Source organism: Chiloscyllium punctatum, chromosome 19 (genome assembly GCF_047496795.1).
Source record: "Chiloscyllium punctatum isolate Juve2018m chromosome 19, sChiPun1.3, whole genome shotgun sequence".
In the NCBI taxonomy this organism is placed as follows: Eukaryota; Metazoa; Chordata; class Chondrichthyes; order Orectolobiformes; family Hemiscylliidae; genus Chiloscyllium; species Chiloscyllium punctatum.
This window is the reverse complement of record NC_092757.1, coordinates 89,051,071-89,069,020: the sequence shown is the minus strand read 5'-3', so window position 1 is coordinate 89,069,020 and position 17,950 is coordinate 89,051,071. Positions and strand designations below refer to the sequence as shown.

The 17,950-nt window shown below is 40.9% G+C and overlaps 1 protein-coding gene across 3 annotated transcripts in view; it reads right to left on the bottom strand.

The window, feature by feature from the left end:
• Positions 1–17,950, bottom strand: part of vmp1 (vacuole membrane protein 1) — a 196,738-nt gene that overhangs the window by 131,574 nt on the left and 47,214 nt on the right. For all 3 annotated transcript variants that reach the window (XM_072590019.1, XM_072590021.1, XM_072590020.1), the window contains exons 4-5: positions 17,576–17,666; positions 13,326–13,436 (exon numbers count right to left, since the gene is read on the bottom strand). In XM_072590019.1, the coding sequence (XP_072446120.1) occupies positions 13,326–13,436; positions 17,576–17,666 (202 nt within the window). The remainder of the gene's footprint in view (positions 1–13,325; positions 13,437–17,575; positions 17,667–17,950) is intronic.

Sequence of the window (17,950 nt, the reverse complement as noted above, 5' to 3'; positions counted from 1 at the left end):
AACACCAACCAAGTATCACCCAAAACTAACACCCAAGCATATTTCAGTTCCATTTAGAGAATTAGCCCATGCAGTGAGTCTTTCACAAATACGTGGAACACACCTTTCCCAACATTCTGATGTTCCTGACTAAGGCTTCCATTTTCTCAGTTTGGAACTATTTTTGACAGTTTTATAAGCTGAGCTGTTCCAGCCTCGCCATGCTGGTTTTGGTATGAAGCTCTAACATCCTCGAATGATCACACCATGAAGATGACATTTCAGCCGAGCTCGTCATATTGGTGCTGGCCTTCTGAAAGCGCAATTGGCCTATCACACCCCTGCCTTTCCCCCATAGCAGTGCGCAGTGTCTTCACAAAACCACAGCTGAAACTGCTTGGAAAATTATTGCACTAAAACTGCATCCCACTCCCCTAAAGTGGAATGAATTAGAGCTTCAGAGCAGTTCTTTAAGATATATGGTAGTTATTTTGTTTGAGCAGCATTCGATGCACATCTAATTTTAAACAGTGATATGAATAACAGATCACATTTATATTGCAAATTAAAAGTACAACGTAAACATTTGTACAAAGTTTGGGAGAAGATTTGTAGCTCGGGTGCTCATTCTTGTGGTTCTGTTCGCCGAGCTGGGAATTTGTGTTGCAAACGTTTCGTCCCCTGTCTAGGTGACATCCTCAGGACTTGGGAGCCTCCTGTGAAGCGCTTCTGTGATGTTTCCTCCGGCATTTATAGTGGCTTGTCTCTGCCGCTTCCGGTTGTCAGTTCCAGCTGTCCACTGCAGTGGCTGGTATATTGAGTCCAGGTCGATGTGTTTGTTGATAGAATCTGTGGATGAGTGCCATCAACAAACACATCGACCTGGACCCAATATACCAGCCACTACAGCGGACAGCAGGCAATACTGGTGGGCCTTCTAGTTATTGTTAATGCCAAGTGAAAGAATATCCCTCTCCATGTGAATAGCTATTAGCACCGTAAAGAAAATTAGATTTAGATAGTTCATTAGGAGTGGATCAGGAAAGACTGACAAATGATTCCTGGTATGAAGGAATTATATCATGAAGAAATATTGAACAGTATTCATTGAAGAAGACCAGAAGACTGAGAAGTGATCTTACTGGAACATACAATGATCCGGCGGCAAATTGTGGTGAGGAAGTGCCGGTGTTGGACTGGGGTGGACAAAGTTAAAAATCACACAACATCAGCTAGTACTTTCAAATGAACCTGTTGGACTATAACTTGGTGTTGTGTGACTTTTAACTAAGGGAAATTGACAGTGGATTCTAAAGGAATGTTTCTCAATGCAGGTCAGTTTAAAAACAAGGAGTCTCCCATTTAAGACAGATGAGTAGACTGGGCAGAGACAAGATCCTCAAATGTTTTAAAGGCAGAGTTGAATAATAAGCAAGCAAAGGGTTAAGCAATTAGATGAGAAAAGAGAGTAGTGGCCACAATTATATCAGCATGATCTTATCAAATGGCAGAGCCACCTAGAGGGGCCGATTGGGCTAATTCTGCTCTAAATTTTTATGCTCTCACACAATAACATGTCTCTTCACATGGCCTACTCAACAGACCTACTTTGTTTCTCTGGCATTTAATCTAATTTAATTCCTGAAATGGAAAATTCTCAAGGACTGGGAGAGAGTTAATCAAGTCAGATCAGAAGTCAGAAGAAAAACATAAAAGCACACTTCAAATCACTCCAGAACACCAGGCTTAAAAACAATGCTGGTTCAGAGCTGCAAACTAGCAGCTTGCACACTGAACCAAGCTTGGAGACTTAAACAAGTGATTAACTTTTATATAAAAGTGAGGACGTTTCCTGTTCCTCAAATATGCAAAGTTTGGGTTACTTGGGTCCAAGCCATCAACCCATTGATTAACCAGAGAATAAATGCTATGTGGTGTAAAAAATGGATAACACTGGTATTTTCACAAGAGATTTCAATCAGTCAATTTGTCAGTCTAAATGCTGAGAAACTAATGCTTAGAGTTTCTAATTATTCTTTCCTCATTTCTCTCATTTTATTTCTCCAAGTGGAGACATGGTGTCATTTCTGACCCTAAATTGAGTTTTCTATCACATACCTACGCCTTCTTGAAGATAACTCTCTCTTCACCTCCATTGCATTGTCTGACCCCACATATGCCTCAGCTTGTCAGCTGCTCAAACCCTCAAAGTTTTTGTTACCTCTAGACCTGACTATTTTAACAGCTTACTTCTATATTCTATCCTTCATAAATTTGAGGTCAACAAAAATTCTGATTTTCCTTTCTTTGCTTTGACATCGAATAGACTGTCACCACTAGGCAGAAGGACAGGCAGGGGGTGCATGTTTAAAAAAAAGCTGAGTACACAATGCAGACTGCTGACTCACCACCATCTTATCATTATAAAACCTAAATAAACTTTATTCACTCACCATCCCTGCTCTTGCCGACTTAGATTTTCACAGCCAAGTAAAGCTTCTACTGAAATATTTGTGCCAGTATTTGAGATCCTATTTTCTCCATCTAATTTCCTCTATCGACACAACCCTCCAAGATGTCAACTAATTCTGGCCTCAAGCAACTTAATGTTTAATCATTCCAACATTGGCAACAGGTGCTTTCAGTTATCAAGATTCAGAGTTCTTGAAGTTCCTCCCAAAATCTCTGCTTTTCTACCCTTCAAGATATTCTTTACATCTACCTTTGGTCAAATCATCTGCCCCAAATTTACCTTGTGACATGATGTCAAATTTTGTTTATATTGCACCTGAGAAGTGCTTCAGGAAGTTTTTAATTTTGTTAAAGATATAGCAAATCAGTTTGTTGTGGCACTTGTAGCTTGCGTGGTGTTCTTCAACAGGGACCTTATCTTCCACACATGCTTTAACAAAATCCCTGACAGGCAGTGGGTCTAAGAGTTTACGTTAATTAAATAATTAGGGGCGTGTAGAAAAAAAAGACTGTTTCCTTAAAAGGAAGTGGATAAGAGCCAAAGTTGGCTGAATGGCCATTTTTCACCCCGGAAAATACAGCCACAGTGGGTTTGAATAGCCATTAAACCTAGTTGGAAGTACATTAATATGCAACAAATGCAAGTATTTTGCTAAAAGATCTGGAATTTCACTGTCAAAATGGTCAATTATTTACTGTTATGCCTTAATATAATCATACTATTATGTATCAGTATTACCATGAAAATTATCTTTCTGTAATACACCATGACGAGCTGCGAGCTCCATCTGCTGGCTTAGGCTAGACATGCACACCTACAATGTCACAGGAGTTTGCTGTACGTGTATCACTTTCAAATTAACTGAAAATGATGCAAAGCAAACCTTTTTTGAACAAGTTTCAAAACATGCAATTTTACTGTACAATCAAATTTTGAGGGCACCTCCTCAGCTTCTCTCCTGGTTTCCAATGCAACAAACACCCCACACACAAAGCAGGCAGATAACCAAACCCTAAGGCAGTATTAATACCAATTTACAACCAACTGCAATGCGATGAGTGAGTGGGTGCTAAGCTGTGGATTTATTTCCTCCCTGATTTGGTAGACGTTTGCTTCAAAATGATCCATTTCTCATCTCCCCTGCTTCTCCCACCCTCATTTACAGGATCTGAAGCTCACTTGAAGGAATTACAGATGCAATGCAGCTCCAAAGTATTGCATCATAGATGGATGCCTTGCTCTCTGATCTTTAGTTCTGTCTTCTGCTGCGTCTGTGCTGAATTAACTGAGCTACACTATGATTATGCAGTTGGCACAGGGACAAAAAAATATATAAAACACAAATTCTTTGCTCCTGATAACTATCCAGTGACCCTTGCTGGAAGACTCATGCTGATAGAAATAGGATCAAGCTCAATGACACTTTTGTGGCTAAAGTTTCATTGACAATCCAAACTCACACAAGTCACCTTGAACTGGGTACTAGATATACAGATGTTTTCCTGCTTTTTGATTTAGCAAAGTCGTTCTAAGCTTGCACAGGACAGTTTTATTGATGTTTGGATGCATTGTGCTTGAATAGCAATTGCATCGCACTGGGATAAAACCTACGGGTTTTTTAAGACGTGGTACTTCTTAAATTAGCTCTGTCTTGAATAGTTTCAAACTTCAAGGGTTGTTGGAGCTGCACTCATCCAGACAAGTATGGAATATTCTGTCACACATTTGACTTTGGCCTTGCAGATGATGCACAGGCTTTAGGAAGCCAGAATGTGAGTTACTCACTGCAGGATTCCTAGGCTCTGACTTGCTCTTATAGCTACAGTATTTATACAACAGGTCCAGTGCAGTTTCTGGTCATTGCTTAACAACTCCCATCCCCCAATAAATGTTGGCTCCATAGAACTAAAAGGAAACAGGAACAGGAGTACGCCATTTGGCCCCTTCAGACTGTTCCGCCATTAGATAGGATCACGGTTAATCCAACCCACATTCCTTGTGTTCAGTTTCTTGTCCTATCCATCATCCTCAGCCTTAAACATGAGGAATCTACCCTACATCTTTCTATGACAAAGAGTTCCAAGAATCTCAACTCTATGCATGATGAAATTGCTCCGTATCTCAGCCTTATTCTGAGACTCTGCCTTCTGGCCCTAGATTCTCCCATGAAGGGAAACTTCCTCACAATGTTCACCCTGTCAAACCAGTTAAGAACCCTACATACTTTGACACAATACCTTTTGATTTCCTAAACTCCAGAGAACAGAGTCTCACCTGTTTTAGCCTTTACTCATAAGATAATTCCTCCATATTGGGGATCATCTTAGCGAAGTTATTGATCAGCAGCTGAAGATGGTTGGACTTAGGATACTATCCTGACTATCTCCTCCACAGGCGAGATGACCACAACCATCTTTCTTAGTGCTAAACAGTGGAGTGTTTCGCCCAATTCCCAATGACTCCAGTTTTGCGAGGGCTCCTTGGTGCCATACTTGATCAAATGTGGCCTTGATGCCAAAGACAGTCACTCGTACCTCCTTCTGGCATCCAGTCCTTTTGTCTGACATTAGAACAGAGGCTTTAATGAGATCAAGAGCTGCGTGGCCCTAGTAGAAGCCAAACTGAGCAACAAGTGAGCAGGGTATTACTAAGCAAATGCCGCTTGGTGGCACAGGTGATGACACCTTTCATTATTTTATTTGTGATCGCGTGTAGACTGATTGATATAATTGGCCGAATTGGATTTGCCTTTTTTTGGCTTGGGAGAGACCTAGACAATTTTCCACATTGGCAGGTAGATGTCAGTATTCTAATCAGACTTGAACAGCTTGGCTAGGGAAGCAACACGTTTTGGAGCATACGTCTTCAGTATTATTTCCAAAATGTGTTGAGGGCCCATAGCCTTTGCAGAATCCAGAGTCTCCAGCAACTTCTTGAATCACAGAGTGAATCAAACTGACTGAAGATCTACTATGCTGGGGACCTCTTGAGGAGCTCAGGTCCAAAGTATGCGCTCATGGCAGTCAAAGAGAACACTACAAAGGCACTTAAGGCTTCATATAGAAGCCTTGATAGTGACTTAGAGTCCTAGGGTGGCTCACACTGAATCACTGCATCTGATGCCAAATTTAAGAAAAAACAAAATGGTACAGATTTCTTTGCAAGCAAGTGATAACAAAGACAGCAATAAAATCCAAGCCAGGCACTCACCCAAATCTCAATGGTTTTAGTGCGTTCTATCTACAGCAAAACCTTCCAGGTACAGATTAGTCTTAGCCAATGTATCCGTCAGGACCCGACCAACACAGGAGCTGATCAACATGGTCACATAAACCATGAATGAAAAGGTGTCAGAGGTCAGCTTCATCCAAGAGATTGTACTGAATTTGGACATAAAACTTCATTAAGAAGAAAATTAACATTTCATCCAAAACAACCAACTCCAACACAGATGCGAGATAATTTGTACATCAAAGCAGAACAATCATCTAATTGACTATGAGTTTCAATGTGAACCGGTGCAGACAGACACCCTACTTCTGCCAGGCAAAATTCTATGGAATGCGAATATCTCGATTGGAGAGCTCTGTCAATAGCTCTAACTGAAACTACTTTCCGCTGAGGGTTTGTGATGTATAGTGATGCCAACAGTGTGGGTTCAATTGCAGCATCAGCTGAAGTTACTATGAAGGATTCTCCTTCGCAATATTTCCCCTCGCCTGAGGCATGGTGACCTTCAAGTTAAACAGCCACCAGGCGTCTCTCTTTAATGAGGGAGATGGTTTTTGATTTGGTTTTAACACCATAGTAACCTTATGGTGTTAAACCAGAGCACAAACTACAAGATCTCCATGTTTACACCAGCTAGAGCAGTTCTAGTTCTTGTGACTAGTATGTATTGAAGTTACACACTTCTCCATTTGTACATGAAAACAGATCAGAAATAGGAGGCAAGCAGAGAAGTGACAAAATAAACATGGTCTTCTTTGGCATCTTTACAATCTCTTTAGGCAAGTGAAATTTCTCCTTTTTAAAAAGAAAATTCAGATTACACAGCTTTAAATTCCTCAAGAACATTTTTTTTGACTCACTGCGAAAATGGAATATCTTGTATGGTACACGGTACACGGTACACTGCAACATGATCTCAGTGAAATATCAATCAAGCAAGAGGCAAGCTGAAATATCAGATCCCTGACCTTCTATTATTATCCCTGACCACGTCCTGAACTATAATGCACGTTACACACATACCTATGAAGTAAAAAGCCAAGGTTTCAATCTTCCTATTTCACCACAATCACTGCATGTTTAATGCAGAAAACACTAGACTAAAAGAGAGATAGATCGCAAAAGAAGAAAGATTGATGGCCGCAGTGGTAGTGGGTTCGGGGGAAATAGTGGATGAGTAAAAACTTAATAAACAGGTGGACTCAAAGTGAAGATGATTTTAAAGAAGTGGAGAGATGGCAGAGTTTAAGAAGGAATAAAAGATCAGGTAATGACTAGGCAGAGCCAGATTAATTAATACCATGACAGTAAGAGCTCATCTTGTAAACACAGAAACCAAAACATGATAGCTTGACATTAAGTTTGAAAAGAAGACAGATCACATGCAATCCAAGGATTTAAATTTGATGTTGAAGGATTGACATTGAAGGAATAAGCCACATGATAAACACATTAAACTGTGTCATGATGTACAAGATGGACTACTGTTTTTCAATTCCATCACATTCCACCATGGACTGTTGTTTTTAAGAAAAGGGACCAAAACACTGACTTAAAATGGCCACAACAATCACATGACCACACAGGTTAGCCAACCTGCATTTTATCCAAAGACAAGAAAATCATAAAGCCCTTATTTCTTAACTGGATTTACATGTTTAATGAGAACGTTCACATGAGGAAGCTGAAAATATTACCTGTATTTTTTTAATGTAGGAGACAATGAATTCAGTCATGGAAATATAAAACAAGCTTGTCTATCAGGAAGTTGATTCTGGCAGAAAGATATCAAAGGACGCAGGGCTTGCTGGGGATTTATATTTAAGGACTATGTGGAAAACAAGGAATTGTTTGGATGTTTTCTGGATAGGAAAAGGCTTAACCATGGTGGTTGCTTGGAAATAAAGTCACAGTTTGGAAATGCAGTCAACTGTTTAATGTGCACTGTTGGATACAGAAAGTCAAGTGTCTGTGGAGAAAATATAAACAAAGCTTTCAACACAATAAAAGTTGGAGTTTACGGCCCTTAATTACTGTAAAACCTGGTTTTGAAAAGACTATGATGGCTTCTATGCTAATTGTTGTCTGGCAACCCTTTCTGGACTTAATCTTTTGTTTTTACAGAACAAAAGTAGGAAGGAAGAAATTTACAGAACTGTAAGTCTCTTCCTCTGTTTCTCAGCAGAGATTCTGGGAACTGATAAAGTTTCCAAATATCAGTATTGCTGACTATCTTAATGGTGCTAAATGGTGGCCAATTTCCAAAGACACTGGTCCAGCTGGATTTCAATCCAAACTGAACATCTGCTAGTTACCATGCCTGTCAGCACTTTGATTCAATCAACAGGAAAACAATGGACGATGAGCCCTCATTTAATACTCTTGATTTTTTTTCAAGCAATCGGTCAGTAAGGTTTTTTTTTGATCTCTGATATAAATTTTTTAAAAACACAATCGCGTCTGCAGAGACTGCTGCATTTTGAGTATGCATCCATGTTTGGGAATAAGGGGATACAGTTCTAAGTCTGAATTCTAGCTTAACTACCACTTGCATTTTATTCTTGATACATGTTATAAAGTAATAAGCAGATTATTTTGAATTTATTCAAGCAGCTTATTTAAGGTCTTGGTTAGTTGTGCAAAAGAGAATTGAATGGACATTTTTGTGATTGAATCAATACACCCCACCACCAGGGGTATATTTCCCTCCCCACCCGTTTCCACAAAGACCGTTCTCTCCATGACTACCTGGTCAGGTCCACGCGCCCCCCACCAAACCACACTCTCCTCCTGGCACCCTCCCTTGCCACCACAGGAATTGCAAAACCTGCACCCACACCTCCTCCCTCACCTCGATCCAAGGGCCCAAAGGAGCCTTCCACATCCAAAGTTTTACCTGCACATCCACCAATATCATTTATTGTATCCGTTGCTCCTGATACGGTCTCCTCTACATTGGGGAGACTGGACGCCTCCTAGCAGAGCGCCTTAGGGAATATCTCTGGGACACCTGCACCAATCAACCACATCGCCCTGTGGCCCAACATTTCAACTCACCCTCCCACTCAGCCGAGGACATGCAGGTCCTGAGCCGCCTCCACCGCCGCTCCCTCACCACCTGACACCTGGAGGAAGAACGCCTCATCTTCCGCCTCGGAACACTTCAACCCCAGGGCATCAATGTGGACTTCATCAGTTTCCTCATTTCCCCACTTCCCCACCTCACCCTAGTTCCAACCTTTCAGCTCAGCACTGTCCCCACGACCTGTCCTACCTGCCTATCTTCCTTTGCACCTATCCACTCCAACCTCCTCTCTGACCGATCACCTTCATCCCCACCCCCATTCACCTATTGTACTATGCTACTTTCTCCCCATCCCCACTCTTGTCTCTCCACTCTGCAGGTACCCTGCCTCTATTCCTGATAAGGGCTTTTGCCCGAAACGTCGATTTTCCTGCTCCTCGGATGCTGCCTGACCTGCTGTGCTTTTCCAGCACCACTGGAAAATCTCAACACTTATACCAATGATGTGTGACTGGGAAAGTAACAGGGCTTTATTATCAGTAGATTCCTCATGTCACAGTCACAATACATTGAATCTCTCCCTTCCACTCCCTAGAAGGGCAAGTGCCCAATGACTGTACATACTGAAATAAACAGAATTTAAAGGATAACTGCAACATTCACTACATCAGATGGTTTGAGACATCAAGTAGACAACCAGGGTCTTAAGTTAAAACCTTATGGCTCAAGGACACCTGATGTACTCCAAACGATATTTTAATTTTATTAAAACTTACTTTTTTGTACTGGACATTATCCCCCTCTTAAGTTTGCAATTGCAAGTGATAGACAGCATCCAAAATCCATTTGTTTGGCCTTGTTTCATTTTTTAAAAAATCTGGATTAAGAGGAAATAAAACTGCCCTTTCATTCAGGAAAACCAAATTTTCCTTACTGCTACAGCAGACATTATTTAACTATGTTTTAATTGGAGAGAGGTATATTCTCTTTGAGAAAGAACATAAATCTTGGTTACATAGAAGATAAGAGCAGGAGGCGGCCATTTGGCCCTTCGAGCCTACTCTGCCATTCATCACAATCACAGCTGACTATCCAATTCAAATCACCCAATTCTCCCCATAGCCTTTGATCCCCTTTGCCCCAAGTGCTATATCTAGCCAGCTCCTAAATACATTCAATCTTTTGGCATTAACTACTTCCTGTGGTAATGAACTGCACAGGCTCAGTCTTTGGGTGAAGAAATATCTCCTCATCTCCATCCTAAATGATCCACCCTGAATCCTCAGACTGTGACCCCTGGTTCTGAACGCACCCACTATTGGGAATATCCTCCCTGCACGTGTCACAGTGAAAAGATTTGTCTTGTGAGCAAGACAGGCAGATCACGTAGTTAAGTAACATAGATAAGTAGATAATAGGTAAACAGCAGCAAAAACCAAAACACAGGTACAGGTGAATGCTAAGAGTTTGAGGGTCCATTCAGTATTATAACAACAGCGAGATAGAAACTGTTTCAAAACCGGTTGGTATGCGTGTTCAGGTTTCTGTACCTTCTCCCCAATGATAGAAGTTGTAGAAAAGCATTGCCAGGAATGGGATGGATCTTTGAGAATGCTGACAGCTTATCCTCGACAGCGGGCCTGGTAGATGGATTCTATAGATAGGAGGTTGGCCTTTGATTGTCCGGGCCAAGTTCACCACTCTTTGTAACCGTCTCCAATCTTGATTGGTACAGTTGCCATACCAGGTAGTGATACATACAGACAGAATGCTCTCAATGGCACACGTAAGTTGGCAAGGGTATTCGCTGTCATGCCAAATTTTCTCAGCTGCTTGAGGAAGAAGAGACGTTGTTGGGCCTTTGTAACCAGTGCGTCCAAATGAAGAGTCCAAGAAATTGTTGATGACTACTCCCAAGAGCTTGACACTCTCCACTCATTCCACCTCTGTGCTGTTAATGTGTAGGGGGGCATTAGCAACATCTCACCCAAAGTCAATAATGAGTTCCTTGGTTTTGCCGGCATTGAGAGCTAGGTTGTTCTCAGTGCACCATTTTTCCAGGTCTTCCACCTGCCACCTGTAATCTGTTTCATTGCCATCGGAGATTCGACCGACTATGGTGGTGCCATCAGCAAACTTGTAAGTGGTATTAGTCTGGTATTTGGTGATGCAGTCATGGGTATACAGAGAGTACAGCAGGGGGCTGAGTACGCACCCTTGGGGGCTCCAGTATTGAGTGCAAGTGATGATGAAATATTGTCCCCCATCTTCACTCATTGTGGCCTGTGGTTCAGGAAACTGAAGATCCAGTTGCAAAGAGTGGGGCTTAGTCTGAGATCACTAAGTTTAGTAATCAGTCTCGAGGGGATAATAATGTTGAAGGCTGAACTGTAGTCAATAAGTAGGATTCTTACATAGCTGTTCTTGGTGTCAAGATGTTCTAAGGGAGGAATGAAGGGCATGTGATATGGCATCTGACGTGGATCTATTGATCTGATAGGCAAATTGGAGTGGGTTAAGAGTAGTGGGAAAGCTGGAGCTGATTAATGCCATGATGGTGGTGGCATACTCGTCCAAGATACCTGCGGATTGTTTAAACATGGCTCAATCAGCCGATTCCAGACAGCACTAGACCAGTATCCACAAGGGGATCTCCTGCTTGAGCGTTTGCCTGTAAGCCAGTAAAAGAAACATGGCATTGTGGTCAGAGTTCCCGAAACGAGGACGGGGGGATGGAGCGGTAGGCATCTTTTCACAGTGATCTAAAATGTTTGGGCCCCTTGTGGAGCAGGTAATGTTCTGGTGATACTTGGGCAACACCTTCCTTAGACTGGCTTGATTGAAGCCTCAGGGTGTTCCGTCTCCAGGATGTTAGTGATGGAGTACAGCACATCCAGAGCTTCCTCAACCTTTGCTTGTGGTGATATTTACACAGTGGTTACTATAGCAGCAGTAAATTCCCATAGAAAATAGAAGGGGCAGCATTTGATGGTGAGGAATTTGAGGTTTGGGGAGCAATGGCTTCCCAGGGTTTCAATGTTCATGCACCACAAGTTGTTGATTAAAAGTCAAAGCCTCCACCTTTTGTCTTACCCAAGGATGCTGTACAGTCCATACGATTGTTTTTCTATCCATCAGCCTGAAGTGCGCAGTCGGAAATGGATGGGTTGAGCCAGGTTTCTGTGAAGCAGAGTGCGCAGCAGTCCTACATTTCATGCTGGAAGCTGAATCGTGATCTGAGTTTGTCCATCTTGTTCTCCAGAGATTGTAAATTTGCTAGGAGTAAGCAAGGAAGGGGGTCTCAAATCACATAGTCTCAGTCTTACTAGCAGGTCCGCATGCTTACCCTGCTTTCTTGTAGATTTCTTACATTTGAGTGGTCCAGTGGTCTGGTGGAGTATTTTTGCAGAGATTCTGCTTATGACCCAGTGTAGCAGGTAATTTACGGTGTGGTTTTTTTTAAACCAGGGAGTTTGTTTAGGACCTAGTGGAGAAGCTCTTGGTTTCAGTTGTTGCCGATTTGCTGCTTCAGGTCCAGCCACGTTTTTTGCAGAAGTGTTTAGGCTGCTCCTGACTGGGTTATAACAACTGAGGATGAGATGTTAATGGGCAAGAGAGCTGGAATAGCTCCAATAAGATTGCAGAAGATATTCAAAGAGCAGAACTTTCACACGTAAGGTCAAAGAATCAAAATCAAAAGGAGACAAAACAGAGTGTAAAGCTAAGGAAGCTTTTTACATTAATGTGTTAAAAAAAGTGGTAATCTGGCAGACAGAATTATATTCAGCAAAGGTTACACAAATGCAAGAAAATATTAAGAGCTCCTCACAGGGCAAAGTTTTTAAAGATCATAAAACCTAACTTTTAACACCAAACAGTGACAACGATACAGTATGTACATATTTTATGGACATTCAGATGCAAGAACTGTAGTACGGACGTATCTTAACATAACTGGGATATTGAGACCCTTAAGTTAACGCCTGTAAAATCAAATATGGCCACAAGATGGCAGAGGAGATAGGTCTGCAAAATACAATGAGTCAATACATTTTTGCTATTAGGTTAAAAATCATACAACGCCAGGTTATAGTCCAACAGGTTGGAAGCACATCATTTTTGCTATTGACAGTATTATTTACATGTTGCATTGCAAGCTAACCACAGCTCATGTTCCACAGAAACTGATAACATTTTACACCACACTGAGGTTCAACGTCTTGAGTAATTCATGCACAAATGCAGTCCTTACTGTGTGAAACACAGTGCCAAATTGAGTTTTGACTGAGCCTAATTTCTGAAGTGTAACAGCCTGAGGCAAAGAGGAAGTGATTAGAACCACACACACTGACTATTGATCTGCATCTTTGCATACAGGAGATGAAAGTGGGAGATCCCTACTGTGCATGAAGAGGTAGATGACTCAAAATTTATTGCCAAAGCCAGGAGACCATTTTCAAGCAACAAAATATAGAGAATGCTGGAGAAACTCCAGCATTTCTGGTTGCATCTGAGAAGAGAAAGAGTTATGAGATGGCATGACTCTTCTTCAGAACTTGTGCTTGCTATCTTGCTGAATTTCTGAAATAAGTGATAATGCTGAATAAATGTACTTACTAAATAGAGCAGAAACGTGTGCAGGCCCGTGCCAAGTCCAACAGAAGACAGAATGCCCAAGCCTACCCAGTATGCACACCATAAGAACTTCTTTTCCACAAAACGCACGTACTGTCAAAGGAGGAAAACAAAGGTAAAATTAACAACTGATATACATCATGCCTCTAACCGTTAAAAGCATCCCAAAGGCTGAGCTTAAACAGGATAAGAGGGGATTTTGTACAACTATTTAAAAATTGGTTTTAAAAAGGGCTAAGAAGAGATAGCTTTTAGCTTACAGGGCCCAGGCCCACTCTCAAAAAACTGAGATCACTGAGCAATAAACACATTACTTTCAATGTGGCAATGGATTAACCCACCAGGGTAGGTACACTTAGTGGAATTTATATTGCTTTTTAATGCCAGATTAAGCTAAACCAAAAATTTGAAGAGATAGGATGCGGCAGTGATGAAGGCTAAATATTGCAAGCTCGGTAGTTTAATTCTTTTAGATTAAGACAAATACAGGTGCGCATATGTCACTGAAAGTTTAGTTGACTTCCATCTGCTTCAGTGACCTAAAAGCAGTGATGTGAAGTTTTTTTCCATTGTTTCTTGAAGTCTAGATTCATGCATGAAATAAGTAAATCTGTCAATAGATTCCCTCTCGAACATTTTCCTCAATGCTATACCTTGGTGCAAACTATATGAACTGTATAAAATTAAAAATCACACAACACCAGGTTATAGTCCAACAGGTTTAATTGGAAGCACACTAGCTTTCGGAGCAACGCTCCTTCATCAGGTGATAGTGGAGGGCTCGATCGTAACACAGAATTTATAGCAAAAATTTGCAGTGTGATGTAACTGAAATTATACATTGAAAAATTGATTGTCTGTTAAGCCTTTCATCTGTTAGAATACAGTGATAGTTTCACTTCTTTCATGTGTAAATCACAAAACTTTTTATTAAAAAGTTACATTCTCGGGTTAACTGTTAACAATGGTGATAGCTAGACAATATGTTGAAGATGTTAGCCCCCTGTGTTCTCTGTCTATGACCTGATGTTTAGATTGATTCTAATCTAAAAAGTGAGATAACAAGAGTTTTACATAAATTCATGCAGTTTTTGAGCTCAGAGTTTTACATGAATGTATGCAGTTTTTGAGCAAAGTGCAATGTAACTCTGCAAGTACAAATTCACCCCACAAAATATGTGCGTGTGTGTGTGTAGTGAGTGCAGAGTGCCTTAAGTCTGTGAGGGGGTGCATGTGAGAGTGAGAGAGAGTGACCGTCCGAGAGTGACCGTCCGAGAGTGAGAGTGTGTCCGTGAGTGAGTGTGTGTCAGAGAGTGTAGTGCAATGGTGATCACCTGTAATGTGACATGAACCCAAGGTCTCGGTTGAGGCCCTCCCTATGGATACCGAACACAGACACACACAGACAAAGACCCACATGCACACATATTTTGTGGGGTGAATTTCTACTTGCAGAGTTACATTGTACTTTGCTCAAGAACTGCATACATTCATGTAGAACTGAGCTCAAAAACCGCATAAATTTATGTAAAACTCTGTTATCTCACTTTTTAGATTAGAATCAATCTAAACATCAGGTCATAGACAGAGAACACAGGGGGCTAACACCTTCAACATATTGTCTAGCTATCACCATTGTTAACAGTTAACCCGAGAATGCAACTTTAAAAAAAGGTTTTGTGATTTACACATGAAAGAAGTGAAACTATCACTGTATTCTAACAGATGAAAGGCTTAACAGACAATCAATTTTTCAATGTATAATTTCAGTTACATCACACTGCAAATTTTTGCTATAAATTCTGTGTTACGATCGAGCCCTCCACTATCACCTGATGAAGGAGTGTTGCTCCGAAAGCTAGTGTGCTTCCAATTAAACCTGTTGGACTATAACCTGGTGTTGTGATTTTTAACTTTGTACACCCCAGTCCAACACCGGCATCTCCAAATCATAAAATTAGCCAGCATACCCTCCTGTGAAGTTGTCTGACGCTTGTGAACAGTTTATTAGATAGCAACCAAGAACACAAATAAATTGTCATCTATCTTAAGGTTTGGAACTTTCTTGGTCTGTGTTGCTAAAACATCACACCAGCAGCTGCTTATAGCCAGTGAATTAAGTAGAATTCAAATCAAGGAGCTCAGATTAACTAGAGAAGGTATTACATCAGATATACAGATCAAGATTCGACAATTGAACAACATTTGGGCCTTCGACAGAGGTGAGGGGGGAATGCATGGATGCAGGGATTGCACTTTGTTGTGACCTCAGCATTTCCTATCCCAATAATCACCTTCAGTCCCAATACCCTACATGTGGGAGGGAAAATTGCAGTCTTTGAAGAAGGAGGCCATCCAGGATGTTCTATGGTGGAATTAGTCCTCCTGGGAGTAGATGCGGCAGAAGCAGAGGAATTGAGAATAAGGGCTAGCATTTTTACAGGAGCCAGGGTGGGCGAAGGTATAGCCCAGGTAGCTGTGGGGGTTGGTGGGTTTGTATTGTCTATGGATGGTTCTGACAATATATTGCAGGTGCAGTCAAGCGTTTATCAACAATTCTTGTATACTGCTTATGGTCAATATTGTAAATCAGAATTTGAAGTTGGCTAAATTTAATTCAAAGCCTACTGCTTTTCTTAAAAAAAACTCATTCCCTTCCAGTCATTGAATCTTGTAGGATTAAGTTGCAAATAACAGTCCGTGGCTACTTGACTTAGTATCAATGCTTCATGTCTCTACCTTGATGGAAAACATCAGCAGACTGAATACACTAAACAAAGCATAAATGCCTGCCTGCTATAAGCGTATCATATCGCAGAATCTGTGCAGTGTGGAAGCAGGCCATTCAGCCCATTGAGTTCACACCAACCCTCTGAAAAGCATCAAACTCAGACCCATGGCCCTAGCCTATCCTTGATTCCCTGCATTTCCCATGGCTAATCCACCTAGCCTGCACATCCATGGACTAGGTTGGGGGGGGGGGGGGGGGGGGGTTTGGTGGAGATAGAGGGGGACACCCATTAACCCAGGTCTTTGGCACTGTGAGGGAGCAGTGCTAACCACTTAGCCACCATGCCACCCCTACCACCAAGACAGAGAATGAAAATAATCTTCATTGCTCAAGATCAAAACTTACGCTGGTATAATAATTCAGAGCACCCTGAATCTCAGTCTTCAGGTTTAAAACATAAACCAAAAGTTTTACAATTTGGGGCTTGCACATTAAATTTATTTCAGAAGTATTATAAAAAAATCTGCATTTAAAGAAGTTATAAAGAACTACAAACAACATTCTAAATTTATCTTCTCACTTTTAAAGATTCAAAGATTAAATCTAATGAGTCAAATTGATTAACTGACTAGGAATTGACCAATAAAAACTGAGAAACCCTAGAGAAAGGCTGAAGCCCATAGTACAAAGCATCAATGTTGAGAAACTGGGACAGATAGTGCACATCTGTCTTTAAAAAAGCTCCAGGCAGAAGGTTGAGGATGATAACTTCAAAGAAGGAGTTAAAAGTTTGTGCTTTTGTTTTGGTTTTCCTCTGAAATTCTTTTTTTAAAAGAAACATTGAAGGCAGGTTCTGGTTGTCATTTCACCCAGCAGCTGAAATAAAATTCTTCAACCATACTGCCATTTGAAGAGCCCTGATTAGTAGAACTCTCAATCGTTTCAACAATGATGTAAAATTAACTTTGTTGGCATCAATCAAGTTACATTATCAGGTAGCAAAAACACAAAACTGTCCAAACTCAAATTTTGCAATCTCACTCCAAGGAATGGTATGGAAGATTAATATTGTTAAACTATTCTGGAACAACAGTACTGTGGAGAAAGTAGGATTGAGGTATGTGTTTGGGTAAAGATTTTATTAGTGCTTTGTTTAAAATCGCAGCTCAAAAGACGGGGGCAGGCAGGAAAGTAGAGTTATGGCCACAATCAAATCAGCTGCAATTATACTGACTGATAGACCAGGCTCAAGTGTTCGAAAGGCCTGCTACATACAAATACTACAATGCACAACACAAAATGAAACTAGTCTGTTTTCAAAGAAAATTAAGATTTGCATTAAAATCCAAATTGGTTATGAATGGAACTGATCACCACCTGTCTTTCGGGTTTTGATTGGCCTGTTATACATTTCTAACAATCAATCTCATCGAGACAAATACTACTTGATCAATTAATATTGATAGTTAACAACAGCCCAAATTATAACCTTGGAGCTCACCTGTTGATGCCCACCCTCAACGTAGTAGGCAATTGTAGCCACAACAAATAATAACAGAGTGACGAAGACAAACTGTCGTCGCTGCCACAACCTGCAAGAGAAGCATACAGCTGCTGCATTAATCTATAAGTGTGCTGACATACAGTTAGCTCACCTGTCTGGTTGGGAAGAGAAGGAAAATAGGGAAGGGGTAGTAAAAATTGGCAAAGGTTATGTTGTTCCTTGTCTCATTAAATATTCACCCTACACCTTCAAAACCAGAACAACTATGTCTTCTTTTCCTCCAATGATCAAAGATTTTTAAAACTAAAATTGGATTCACCAAACTATTGGTTTTTTTCTCTATTTTCAATTTTGGTGGCATACTGCATTGTA